Here is a 13,241-nt window from a genome sequence, read left to right as displayed (position 1 = left end):
TAGGGCTGATACCCTTAGTGGTGGGGTGATGGCCTGGAGGTGGCAGGGTCTTCCTCTCCTACCATCATCTCCTCAGCCAGTCCTGGATTTGGCAATTCGTGCAGTGGCTGATCTCAGCAGGGGAGGGGCTGCAGGTGTCTGATGTGAAGGGGATGTAGAGCGGGGAGCCTATTGCTGGCTTGTTCTCCCCAAGCAACTTCACTCAGCTCCTGGCTAGGATGGGGGAGAGGATGGGTCCCTGCAGGACCCTGTGGCTGGGAGCAGGTGTCTTCTATGTGGTCTGGGAGGAACGATCTCAGCCTTAGACAAGGTTTTTCCCCAGTGCATGGGGAGCTCACATAGACTTTGCTCATTCCTCTGCGATGGGTGAAGGATTCCAAATCCCAGACCTGTCAAGCAAGCGCCCCAGACTAAAGTCGTTTCACTTAGTGTGTAATATCAGCTGTCGCCACTGGGTGTCAACACAGGCTGAAATATTTCCTCGGGGACGGCCATCAGACAGAATCCAACCTGACCATCCGTCCCTGGCTTCCGGAAGCAGCTGCTTATGTTCTGAGTTGAACAGGCAAGTCCCCTCTTCTTCACCCATGCAGACGGGCACCCGGGGCTGTGGCCGCCACCCTTGGGCAACTGTGTCTTCCCTCTGCCTGCATAAATGTAGGATTTGGGCTCACATGTCTGAATTTTGGGCCAAAACTGCTAATCAGTTGCACACGGAGATCCGAACCCTCACTGGACTTGCCGCACCTCGATCTCCCCTCCTAGGCCCTATCTCCAGCCTAGTTCCAACTCCAGTCTCAGCAGGACCCCAGGTCACAGGATGGGGTAATTGATTATTTGTTTGTATTGTGATGGTATCTAGGAGCTCCAGTCACAGGCCAAGCCCCCATTGGGCTAGGAGCTGTACAAGCACAGAACAGAAAGGTGGTCCCTGTCCCCCATGAGCTGATAAGCTATAAACAAAGAGGCTGACAGACTGGGAAACACAAGGAGACAATACAGCTCAGCATGATAGCATGTGCTGTCAGCATTGCAGCAGCCTGGCCATGGCCAAGTTCTTTGTAGGGTTGTGAAGCAGAGTTGGGATTGGGGTTAGGATTAGGATTAAAGTTCTTTGGGGCTATTCTATGGTTAGCATTGGAGTCCATTGGGGCTAAGATTAGGGTTCGCTATAAGGTTATAGTTGGGCTAGGAGCTAGAACAACATGAGAGGGTGAAACATTACAGTCAGTGGGCTAGGATTTAGATTTACCACCATAACCTAACCTTGACAATTTACCCTGCACTGTACTAGCCTCGTTCCAGTGCACAGCATTGCCAGCATCCCTTTCCCAGCCACTCCCCATAATATTTACCCTCAGTGAATATCAGCCCCCAGCTGGTCGTGTGCAAAAAATTCCAAAACACAAGGCCTTAACGCAAACCTTGTGAATGTTTAATTACACCCCAAGGGAGTGAAAAATCCCAGCTAGTGTGAACATTTGCTTTGGTTCTAAAATAAGACTCTCAGAGAGCAAAATTGGGCACATTATCACTTTTTTTTTTGTTTTTTTTTTTTACAAAGTATTTTTGAAGCAAAAATGCAACTTTTTGAAAAGGAAAATCATTTAAGGTCAGAATTTCAGTGTTTATTTCAGGCAGAAATCAACTTTGTCAAGAAGCGGGGAAGTTTTAGAATATGAGTGTCCCTGATGTGAAAGTGGCCAGGCCTTGGACCCCCCCCCCCCCAGAGATATTTGTGTGTCCATGAAATGTTGTGGGGTTTTTGTGTGCCATGCACAAGGAGCCTGTGAAACTCACTGGCACAATAAATCTTTGAGTCCAAGTGTTTAGCAGGATCCCCAAAAGGGTCCATCAGACATTTACCTGGATAATAACAAAGAGAGATGTTAGTAGGGGGTTTAAAAAAGTGTGGAAGGGCTAAACACCCTCATGATTTCAAGGTGTAAAGGCAACCTTGAACAGAGGCCAGGAAGAGACTTGTGCCATGGGCAGGTGTGGGATTTCTGCTGGTACCGGCTATTGTCTGAGACAGAACACTGGGCAAGATGGACAATGGGCTGTTCACTGATCACTGAAAGAGATACTAATTCTTCAGTGACCCACTTCCAACTGCCTCTGGTGAACAGAACATGGGCTTCTGCAGTGCCCCTCTTCCAAACTTCCTGGTGGGGAAGCTAAACTGTTACAGATACGGTTCCCAAGACCACATCTTCCTTTCCCAATCAAAACTTAATAACGGTGCTACCCTCTTTTGACCCGAGTGGCAAGTCAATGTCTGGGTTGTTTCCATTAGGAGGAGACATTGGTGATGGAGTCAGATATCTTTGATGCAAGCCTGCCTATTTACACAGAATGTACAAAGGCCTCTTTCTCTGAACACAGGAGAAATCAATCAACAGGAGACAGTTTCTGTGCTCCCAGCTCCGAGGCCCTTTCAGCCAGCACTCTGCCCAAAACCTCTAGGCTTTGCAAAGGGTCATGCTCAGTGCTTGTTCAGCTTGTGTCTGAAGCTTTCTTGCTGCCTTTCTGCTTCTCTGGTGTGTTTGTTGCTTCTCTCTCACACAGACTCCTCCACCAACCAACACCCAGCAAAACTCCTCTGCCCACGTGCACACTCTCCTGTGCCTTTGTTTTGGCAGGAGACCACTGTTATTTTTATAAAGGAGCTTAACCGTTTCTATTATCTTAAATGAAGGGTGGTGGTTATACCTACCAGTTTCAAGGAAGTTAAACCCAACATATAACAGGTGCCAAAATTAAAACCAACCCTGACTACTCGGCATCCGGGCAGCTCCCAATCAGCTCCAGGGTGCTAGACAGCAGGACTGGCACTTGTCATGAGTGTGATTCATTAAAGCCCATGAGCATCTTCAGGCTGGGGAGCTACAGCACAGGTAGTTCATTAGGAAATAGCAGGGGAGCACAAAGCTAAAGTCTGGCTACTGGGCCAGACTTGGCTGCACTCCTGACCCAGTGTGCTATAGACTGGGGCCTGCTGGGATAAGCAATTAACACCAGGGGAAGGATGAGTTTTTTTGACGTGGCTGGGAATGAAGCTGTCTATGCTGAGCTACAGCCCCAACGAAAGGACCTGGTACTGGCCAGATCTGACCGTGCTACGTTGCATATGGAAAAGTCTCTTTTCCCTAGAGTTTGGTTGAGCAGAGCTGGCCTGGAATGAAAGAGTGCTCCCAGAAACCACCCTATTAAGGTGTCCCTTGGTGCTGCACATTGCTGACACCAGGAATTTGGTGCTAGTCTCGTTAATGGGCAGAATTTATTTTCCATGCCCCCCTTGAAAGCTTTCAACAAAGAGGCAAAATGGATCACAGGTTTCAAGAAGGGAGGTTGGGTAGAAATATCTGATGCCTATGTAAGCAGGGTCTGAATAAATGCTTCCCTGACAGCTAGCTGGGAGGAGGAGAGACTTTGGATGTGTTTATGTAAATACAGTTTCCTCCTGATCTGCTTACATATTTAGCAGATACAGCAGTGTCATGGTGATCAATTTTGGCTGGTGTTGGGTACAAATCACCTTAGTACTGAATGCAGGTGTAGTGAAATATGGTTACCAATGTTGTAATTATTGTAGAAATACAGGAAAGTAGGACTATGTTTAACCTGTCCCGGGGGCCACCCTCAGCTGAAAGATCCTTGTTAAGCCATGGGCTCAAATGTCAGAGCCCTGTGAAAGTAAGAGGGGTGGGAACAGATATCTTAGCTAGGGGGCTGTACAACCTCATCAAGGGTCCTTATTAGGTTGGTTTAACCTGTTCCTCCCCAGTGTTCAATGAATAGAGCTAAATGGGCTTCATTAGCAGCCTCTTTGTTATGTTAAATGCCCAATCAGACCTGAAATCAGTTGTGGTAGGACTGTGTTTCTGCCCTGCCTGCTCAGAGCTAAAAATCACTGAGAGCTGAAATCACTTGAGCTGTGGCAGTGTTTCTGTCCAGCCTGCAAAGAACTGAAAACTACTAAGAGACTGATGTGCAGAGGTCACAGCAGAGAGGCAGATGGCAGCAGAAGGTGATTGACAGCTGGTGAATGAGTGGCTGGTGTGGTAGAGAGGTGCGACAAGTGCCCAGTGCAGGAGCAGCCAGTGAGTGGCCAGCAGGGTGACTGGCAGAGAGGGATGGCGAGCGAGTGCCTGAGCAGCATAGCGAGTAAGGTACCTCTTTACCCCACCCAGGGAAGAGGTGAACTCTGCAGATGCACCTCTGAACTCTGGGTCTGCACTGACTCAGGACAGCAACTGTGAGTGGGGTGCAGAGAAGAGTTGGGCATGTGAAGGGGACTTTTGGGTTGCTGGATTTAAGAACCTGAGGGGAAAAGGACACTGCCCAACCTACTTGGGGGTGGGTCTTTTACTCATGGTTTATGTTTATGAACCCTGCTTATGGTGTTTTCCCCAATTAACACCAAGTTACTTCCCTCCTTTTATAAAAAGTTTCTTTTCTACACTCAGACTCTGTGCTTGCGAGTGGGGAAGTATTGCCTATCAGAGGCACCCAGGGGTGGTGTGTAAATTTCCCAGGTTTCTAGGTGGGGGCTCGAGTTCTGCGTTGTATCAATGGAAAGGAACCCCTAGATATTGGACCTGGCCAATATTGCTGCTGGCTCCATCTGGTAAGAAGGGTTAAATTTTGGGGGGTTCGTCTGGGATACTGGGTCAGTACCCCTCGCAAGCACATCTTCAGTGATTCACTAAGTTGGGAAAACAATTGTGTTTATATTTTTGGGGAAATCATTGCTTGTATAATGGCTAATATGTCAGGTTTCTTGGGCCATTACCCTAGTAACCATTATACAATATAGCTGCTCCTTCCTGACCCCCCACCCTCTGCTGCCCCTAGCGCCCATTATACAGTGTAACTGCCCATTCCTGGCCCCCACCCTCTGCTGCTCCCAGTGCCCATTATGCCATATAGCTGCCCCTTCCCCACCCCCATCCTCTGATGCCACTAGTGCCCATTATATAGTATAAACTCCCCTTCCTCACCCCCATGCTCTGCTACCCCAGTGCCCATTATACAGTATAGCTGCCCTTTTCCCCCACACTCTGCTGCCCCTACTAACCATTACACTCTAGCCATCCCTTCCTCGACCTCACCCTCTATTGCCCCTAGTGCCTATTATACACTATAGCCACCCCTTCCCTTCCCCCAGGCTCTGCTGCCCCTAGTGCCCATTATAGAGTATAGCCACCCCTTCCCCTCCCCTCAACCTTTCCTGATGGTGGTGCCCATAATACAGTATAGCCACCACTTTCCCGCCCCCCACCCTCTGCTTCCCCTAGTATCCATTGTACAATATAGCCACCCCTTCCCCACCCCACTTTGTGCTGCCCCTAGTGCCCATTATGCAGTATAACCAACCCTTCTCACCCCACACCCTCAGCTGTCCCTAAGTAGTATACTGTTCAATAGGATTCATCACCATGTATTTTTGACAGGTTTCTACATCCTGTTTAGGGCTTATGTCCCACCCTCCGTTCCCGTTTCTGTATGTGTCAAGGTTTGGTGCCATCGGCCATTTTGAAAAAAAAGTTTTCATTATTTTTTATGTTTGAATAGGGGGGTTGTTATGTGCTTGTGCTTTGATACATTTGGTTGATTGTTTAGAGAAAAAGGTTGAAAGAATAGAGTGAGAGAGCTTAAATATTAAAAAAAGAAAGCTTTGGTTAGGTTTAGCGGAAAAAAGGAAAAAAAATGTTATTAAACGGAAGAAAGATTGTTTGGTTAGGTTTAGTAAGGAGAGATTATTTTTAAAGAATAGAAAGAGAGGAAAAATAAGCACATGGCAAAGAAAAAATGGTTTTAGAGAATAAAAAAAATAAAGCAATAAGAGAGTCTGTGTTACTGGACATATGCAGAGTGAAACATCCTGCCCCAGTGACTGCTGGTAGTGAAATGATAGCTGTTCTGGGTGGTGAACCTTGGGAACTATTCCCGCTTCTCGGTGGACCAATCAGAAGCTATTTTACAGCTCCATCACAGAATGCCCTTTTTGAACCAATCCTTTCATACCATGATTTTAAAACAAGAGCTTTTCATAAATGGGCTATCATGGAGTGGATTATTTGAAAATCTCTAGCCAATGAGCATTTGACTGTGTGTATAAAACCACATACTTATTTGAATTGTGGTTTTAAAACCGGGAGCTTAGACAAAATAGCCGTGTCCTTTTACAAGATGCCTACAGATGCCAAGAAGCCTGAATTGCCTCTGGGTGTCCCAGCTCATGTTCAGAAGAGAAGACCCATTTACAGTTATTTTGCTAAAGAGGCAGCCTCGGTGCTGAATCCCGTGTTTCATCCTGAAATTGAACCAAAGAAACAGGAAGACTTTATGGGGGCACTGCCAGTTGTAAAAGAGAAAAAGGATAATATGCAAAAAAATCTGTTGCCGGCTTTGGAGGAAGCAGACTTGAAGGTGGAGGTAAGGCACTCTTTAGAACAAATTGATGAAAAATTACACACTTTTGATAAATATTTATGGTTAAATATATTTGTTTTTTATAGGTAGGAATGGAAGAAGAGTCTGTATACAAGGACATAGCAGCCAAGAGGTCGTCAGAGGATAGTGATGTCGAGAACCAACCGATAGACCCCGAGTCATGGAAAGAGGGCGACATTGTTACGGTAAAAGCAAGTGAAAGTTTTACTAGTTGTGAAAAAATTATTATATTTATGTGCTTAAAATTAATTATTTTGTTCTTTGGGCAGATAACCAAGCCAGGGCCATACAGGATCACCGCACTGGTGTGTGACAAGTGGCTGACAGATGCAGAGCCAGAAGAGCATGACAAGGTAAAAGCAACTTAAATTATTTGAAAGAAAAGAAATATATCTATGTAAGGTGGGGGTTAAACGCTACTATACGTTTGTGCTTAATAACAGGTTGCTGAAACGATTACCAATGGAGCGCCCACCAGGGGTGACTCAGAAACAAACAACGCAGCACGGGTGTGTAGTGAGCGGATGTCAAATGTAGAAGTAAAAGAACACGAGGAGGCAAAAACAACTTAGAATATTATAATATATATAAAATATTCTAAGTTAAACTTGGCTATATGTTTGTGCTTAATAACAGGAGGCTGATACGGTTCCTGATGGCACGACCACTGGGGATGATGATGATGATTCAGAATCAGACGTGGGTATGATTGAGATAGCACGAGTAAATTGTTTGCCTTTTTTTATTTTTAAATGATTGCAAAAAAGAATTTAAAACATGCTTTTTTTCTCTGCTTTTGACAGACATCTTCAGAGGATGAAGAGGAAAAAGAGAGATGGCCTTTGAGAAGAATAACTGTGATATGTACCTGCTGTTTTTGCATGAAGCAAGATTTTTTTAAAAAAGACTGTAAAAAGTAAGGAGGGTGTCCAGCAGAGCTGTGAAGATGACATTATGGCCAACATTATTAAGGTTGTTGTAGTAAAACCTATTTACTTTTTTGAAAACTGTACACCCTGCGCAGTAGACTCTCCCAATCCACGTATTCGCTCTTGTGTTTCTTGGGGTTGTTCAGAAGCATTTCACCAGATTAGATGTATTTCTTCTAAAATCAAAGATGTGGAGGTATTTTACCGCCCATAGCACCTTTTGATACATCAGTGTGCTGCAGGCCTTCATAGACCATTACAACAGAAGTTATCAGAACTGTCAGAGGATGCCCAATCGACGTGACACACACTAAGACGCTGAGCATATGGAAAACCATCTACAAGGATAGTTTTAAAATAAAGGCACTGCGAGTGATTTTTAAGAAAGGGGATCACGTAAGGGTATCTAAAACAAAGGGTATTTTTGAAAAGGGATATCAGCAAACCTTTACCGATGAAATATTTATTGTGTCTTGGGTTTTATTGCGAGGACAGTGGCCTGTGTATGCATTTTACCCCAAAGAACTACAAAAAGTAAACCCTAACCAGGACCACATTTACAGGGTAGAAAAGATTCTAACGAAGAAAGGTTGGGGAAGGCATGACTATTTCTTGGTGAAATGGAGAGGATGGCCTGAAAAATTTAACAGTTGGGTTAAAGCGTTTCCAGTTCAAGACCTCTAATAAAGGGAGGAAAAAATGACTGAAGGAGGTTTTTACGTTACGTTACCTAGCAATGCCTCTGTGGGGGGCTTTTCCTCAAAATACTAGTTCCAATTTTACAATACAACTGGCCAAGCCTTTAAATTTGATTGGCTATTGGGATGTTGCTTCATCGGAAATTCATTATTGTTACTTGTGGAACACAGTCTTTCACGATACGCCGTTGGTGATAGCATCAAAAAAGAAATTTGGTCCTACAACATAGAAGCCAGCTATTATTCAAGCATTCATCATTCAACAAGAACATCGACAAAGATTCCGAAAAACTGAAGGTCAGCGTCATTTACAACTCGGTGACCAGAAGGGTTCAGTTAGAAGCAAACGATGAAAATTAATTTTTTTCCGCATGGGTAGAATTGGCAGCAATATTGGGAATGATTCCGAATAGTCCATGTAAGATAGCACCCCACCCCACAGACATCATGGGAGGGTTTAACTCTTTATACGTGTACACGAACATAGTGGAACATCAGTTAGTGGGGGACTACTAGTGCCGTTGTTGCGCTGCGTTCCCATCTGCGGCAGCAACAACGAATTTATTACCATCACGTATAACAAACCACATTACGTCCCTGTGAGTAAGCAGCATATAGGTACTGCATTTGCGCCCCCGGAAAGTTGAAGAATGGTGACTATAAAAAAACTACGGGGATCCCTTTTTATATAGGAACTACTACAAGGCCCAGGCTGGTTATGCCTTACCGGGCTATCAAGGATTACCCATCATGTACAGGGCCGGTTTAGGAGGGATATTCCACAGTCTTTTTAGAAAAGCCATGCTGCTTTTGAGAAGACGTTTTGAAGTTATTAAACCCCACATTAAAACAGCCGCAAAAAATATAACCAGAGACGTAGTGAACCCCATGTCTAGCGCCGTTATAAACAAAATAGGAGCGCACATGCCACAGGAAGGTTCTGGTTTAGTGATGTTGAGGAGAAAAAGAGCAGGATTGCGCCTGCCATTTAAAGGGCCTCCTAGGCCCTTTAAAAAAAAAAAGCTGCCAGAAGACGCCTCAGCCATAAACCTAAAAGGCGCCCCAAGAAGAGGAAGTGGAGCATCGCCCGCGGTAAAAGGGACATATTTTAAAATGGCTTTCATTCATTGTGGCTCTGAAGAATGTACTAAATCAGAACTGGATTTATTTCAAATAGCCCCCACACAAACCAGCATCGAGAATAGCTTTTATGTAGAGATGCCGCCTTTGGCCACTTTGATGGTGAATGTCCCTCTAGAATTTTTTATTTCGGGACACGGGGATCATTACTTAGATGGTAACAACATGCTGTCGTACCTGTGCTGCAAGGAGGTAAAAGAAGATACGACGACAGGGTTGCCCTAACAAACTACCCCATCGCCACCCTTTTTAACCAGATGGATGTCACACTAGGCGACTGTCTTATCAGTCAGAGCAACAATTGTTACCCTTACAGAGCCTTGATAGAGCTGATTCTGAACTACAGCCATGACATCCTCACTATGCAGATTTCGGCAGGAGGGTTTCATAAAGACACTGCGGGGGCTCACAAAAGCACTATTTTGGATGGCACAGGTAAAAAGGGGTTTATGCACAGGGCCAGACTAATGGCCAGCAGCAGGAAGCTGGATTTGTTGGGGCCTCTACACAGTGATTTGTTTTCTCAAGAAAAACTGTTGCTGAAAGGTGTGGACTTGAAAATTAAACTGACACGTAGCAAAGCTGTTTTTTGCCTCATGAGTGGGAATGCCAACCAGAATGATAAAGTTCACATTATTTCAGAGTCCCTCTTTGTAAAACGGGTGACAGTGACCCCAGGGGTCCACTTGGGGCACACTGAAGCGCTAATGGCCGCCAGTGCTAAGTACCCGGTAGACAGGGTGGGCATAAAGGTGTTTAGCATTCCGGCAGGCAGTCGTGTCAGTAACCAAGAAAACCTCTTCTGGGGACAGTTACCCAAGCAGCTTGTAATCGCATTTATAGATAACGACGCCTTCAGCGGCAGCTACATTAAAAACCCTTTAAATGTTACAATATTAATTTTGTGGCCTTGTATGTGGATGGTGAACAGGTGCCGGCGAAACCCCTACAACCCAATTTTGAGAATGGAAACTGCGTGAGGGAGTATATGCAGCTCAGGCAGGTGACTGAGAAATATGTAAAAGACCAAGCGCTCTTGATTGACTAGTGAATTTGCCCAGAGCTACACCATATGCCTTTGATCTGACCTCAGACCAGGAGTGCGCCGATCATTATTCTCTGATTAAAACTGGAAACCTGAGAGCGGAGATTTGGTTTGCAACGGCACTACCCTCTATGGTTAACATGATAGTGTAGGGGGGTTTTGATAACGTGCTTGAAGTGAACCATAGAAGAAATGTCCTGTTTGACTATATGTGATTATGAACACCATGCAGCTAAAGCATATTTTATCAAAGGACGCTTCTTTTTTAGATGATTTTCCTAGAGACTTGCTCCCAAAGGGGTTTGTGTCCAGAATACCTTTGGGGCTTATTGTTAAGTTATACGCATCCCTATGACTTACCTGGGGAACACTGGCTGGCCCTCTATTTCCCAAAACAGGGGCCAGGTGAGTTCTTTGACTCCTGTGGATTTCCTCCAGACAGTAACTTCTTTCCTAAATCTATTATAACTTTTTAAAACGGTAACTCTAATAATGTGTTTCACCAGAGACAACTACAGCACCCTCTATCTGTAACCTGCGGTTATCACTGTATATATTTTTTTAAAGCAACGTAGTAGGGGTTTATCTTTGGATTGCATTTTAAAATTGTACACCAATGATTTACCAGAAAATGACCACATTGGGGTGCGGTTTGTAAAAGGGAAAAGGGCAGGCATGTCCAGACTTGTCCCAAACATGTTTCAACATGTCCAGACAACATGTCCAAGCATGGCCAGCCCCACAGCAAGGCACCTGCCCTGGCACCGCCCCCGAGCCTGGCCGGCCCCCCAGCCTGACTCTGGCAATGGCTCCGACCCAGAGCCTGGCTCTTCCCCCAGCACGGCTCTAGCCATCGCCCAGCCCCCGAATCTGGCTGTTCCCCCAGCAAGGTGCCGGCCCTGACCCCATCCCCGAGACTGGCCGGCCCCCAGCAAGTGGCAAGTCCTGGCAGTGCCCCCAAGCCTGACTATCCCTGCAGCATTGTGCCAGACCTGGCCCCGACCCCAAGCCTGGCGCTGACCCTGGCCCTGGCCCCATGCCTGGCTGGCCCCCCAGCAAGGGGCTGGCCCTGGCTCTGACCCATAGTCTGTCTGTGCCACCACGATAGCATAAGCACTGGTAGGGTTACCATCCGTCTGGGTTTCCCCGGACATGTCTGGCTTTTGAGTCTTTAAATAGCCGTCCTGGGGGAATTTGTAAAAAGCTAAAAATGTCCGGGATTTCCCCCTGGATGGCTATTTAAAGACCCAAAAGCGGCTGACAGGGCAGCCGCACCAGATTGAGCCGCTCACTTGCGGCCTCTCTGGCAACAAAACCCCCTCCCCTGCAGCTTCTGGACGCCGGCAGCACTGTGCGGGGCATAGGCACCGACTTTTTCAACTGGCGCTAGTGGGTGCTCGCACTCCCCCTGCTCCGCCGCTTCCCCACCCCATTCCAACCCCTTCCCCAAATCCCAGGCCCCGCCTCCTCCCCCGGGCAAGCCGCTTTTCCCGTCTACCCCCCTCCCTCCCAGACTTTTGTGCGGCAAGCCTGGGAGGCGGAGGGAGAAGCAGAGCGCTCAGGTGAGCTGGGGCAGGGAGGACTGTCTGCAGCAGTTAACCGGGGGCCTGGCCGGCGGTACCGGGGGCTCGGGGCCTGGCCGGCGGTGCCGGTCCGGGCCGGGGGCTTGGGGGCCAGGCCAGCGGTGCCGGTCCGGGCCGGGTCTCGGGGGCTTGGCACGCGGTGCCGGGCTGGGTCGGGGGCTCGGGGGCTCGGGTGCCGGGCCAGGCCGGGGGCTCGGGGGATCGGGGGCCAGGCCGGCGGGGCCGGGCCGGGGGCTTGGGGGGCCGGGCCGGCAGTGCTGGGGGCCGGGCTGGGGACTGGTGGTGCGGGGCCGGGGGTGCTGGCCCGGGGTCCGGGCCGGGGACCGGCAGTGCTGGGCGGGCTGGGGGTGCTCAGCAGGGCCCGGGGCCGGCACCCCAGGCCCCGAGCCGACCCAGGCTGGAAACGCCGGGGGGGCCAGCCTGGGCCGCGCCTCCTCCCCCCCACACCTCCCCTTACCTGCTTCCCGCGACTCAAATGTTCGCGGGAAGCAGGGGAGGGGGCGGAGACTTTGGGGAGGGGGCGGAGTTGGGGCGGGGCTGGGGGCGGGGCCCCGTGGAGTGTCCTCCTTTTAGAGGCACTAAATATGGTAACCCTAGGCACTGGCCCCACCCCCGAGTCTTGTCGGCCACCCAGGAAAGTGCTGGCCTTGGCCCTGCCCCCGATCCTAGCCAGCCACCAAGCAGAGCGTTGGCCCTGGCCTCGCCCCCGAGCCTGCACGAACCTCCAGAATGGTGCTGGCCCTGGCTCCACCCCCGAGCTGGGCCGACCCCCCAGCATGGCGCTGCCCTTGGGCGTCCCCTCGAGCTGTGCCAGCCCCACAGCTAGGTGGTGACCCTCACCCATCCCTGAACCTGGACGGCCCCTTAGCAGGGGGCCCACCTTGGCCCTGCCCCTGCCCTGGGCTGGCCCCTCAGCAAGGTGCTGGCCCTGGCCTAGGGTGATTTTATAGGGACAGTCCTGATTTTTTTTTTTTTTTTTTTATATAGGCTCCTATTACCCCTCACTCCCTGTCCCAATTTTTCACACTTGCTGTCTGGTCACCCTACCATGGGCCCGCCCCTGAGCCTGGCCGGCCCCCCAGTGTAGCGCTCGCCCTGGCCCCGCCCCTAAGCTTGGTTGGCCCCCCAACAAGTCGCCGGCCTTGGCCCCACCTCTGATCCTGGCTGGCCCCCCAGTGTGGCACTGGTCCTGGCCCTGCCCCCAAGCTTGTCTGTCCCCCCAGCATAGCACAGGCCTTATTGGAATTCCTGGGAGGCGGGCAGGCCTTGCGGGAGGGACCATTGGACCCAGCAACCAACTGAATTTGGGAGACAACTAATGAACAACAGGAATGGGAGTGGCGGTCACAGACTTAGAACTAAGGATCTAGAGGGGGACACAAAGCAG

General features: G+C 48.8%; 1 protein-coding gene across 2 annotated transcripts; it reads left to right on the top strand.

The window, feature by feature from the left end:
- The first annotated feature begins 3 nt into the window (after nucleotides 1–3).
- On the top strand, nucleotides 4–10,100 carry LOC128836379 (uncharacterized). 2 transcript variants are annotated; one of them, XM_054026614.1, is made up of 5 exons: nucleotides 4–6,441; nucleotides 6,525–6,644; nucleotides 6,729–6,812; nucleotides 7,096–7,158; nucleotides 7,263–10,100. In XM_054026614.1, the coding sequence occupies exons 1-5, from the start codon at nucleotides 6,196–6,198 to the stop codon at nucleotides 7,377–7,379; spliced, it is 630 nt and encodes a 209-aa protein (XP_053882589.1). In that variant the 5' UTR covers nucleotides 4–6,195; the 3' UTR covers nucleotides 7,380–10,100. The 2 variants fall into 2 exon arrangements, with proteins under 2 accessions (XP_053882589.1, XP_053882590.1); XM_054026615.1 differs by having other exon boundaries at nucleotides 7,096–7,162.
- Nucleotides 10,101–13,241: the final 3,141 nt, after the last annotated feature.

This window comes from Malaclemys terrapin, chromosome 4, assembly GCF_027887155.1.
Source record: "Malaclemys terrapin pileata isolate rMalTer1 chromosome 4, rMalTer1.hap1, whole genome shotgun sequence".
NCBI lineage: Eukaryota > Metazoa > Chordata > Testudines > Emydidae > Malaclemys > Malaclemys terrapin.
This window is presented reverse-complemented; position numbering and strand designations above follow the sequence as displayed.

Bases quoted from the DNA above. Each gene is read 5' to 3' on its own strand.
- LOC128836379 (XM_054026614.1), top strand. From the start codon at position 6,196: ATGCCTACAGATGCCAAGAAGCCTGAATTGCCTCTGGGTGTCCCAGCT. The intron at 6,645-6,728 runs GTAAAAGCAAGT...TTCTTTGGGCAG, and splicing joins AAGAGGGCGACATTGTTACG to ATAACCAAGCCAGGGCCATA. The intron at 7,159-7,262 runs GTGGGTATGATT...TGCTTTTGACAG, and splicing joins ATGATGATTCAGAATCAGAC to ACATCTTCAGAGGATGAAGA.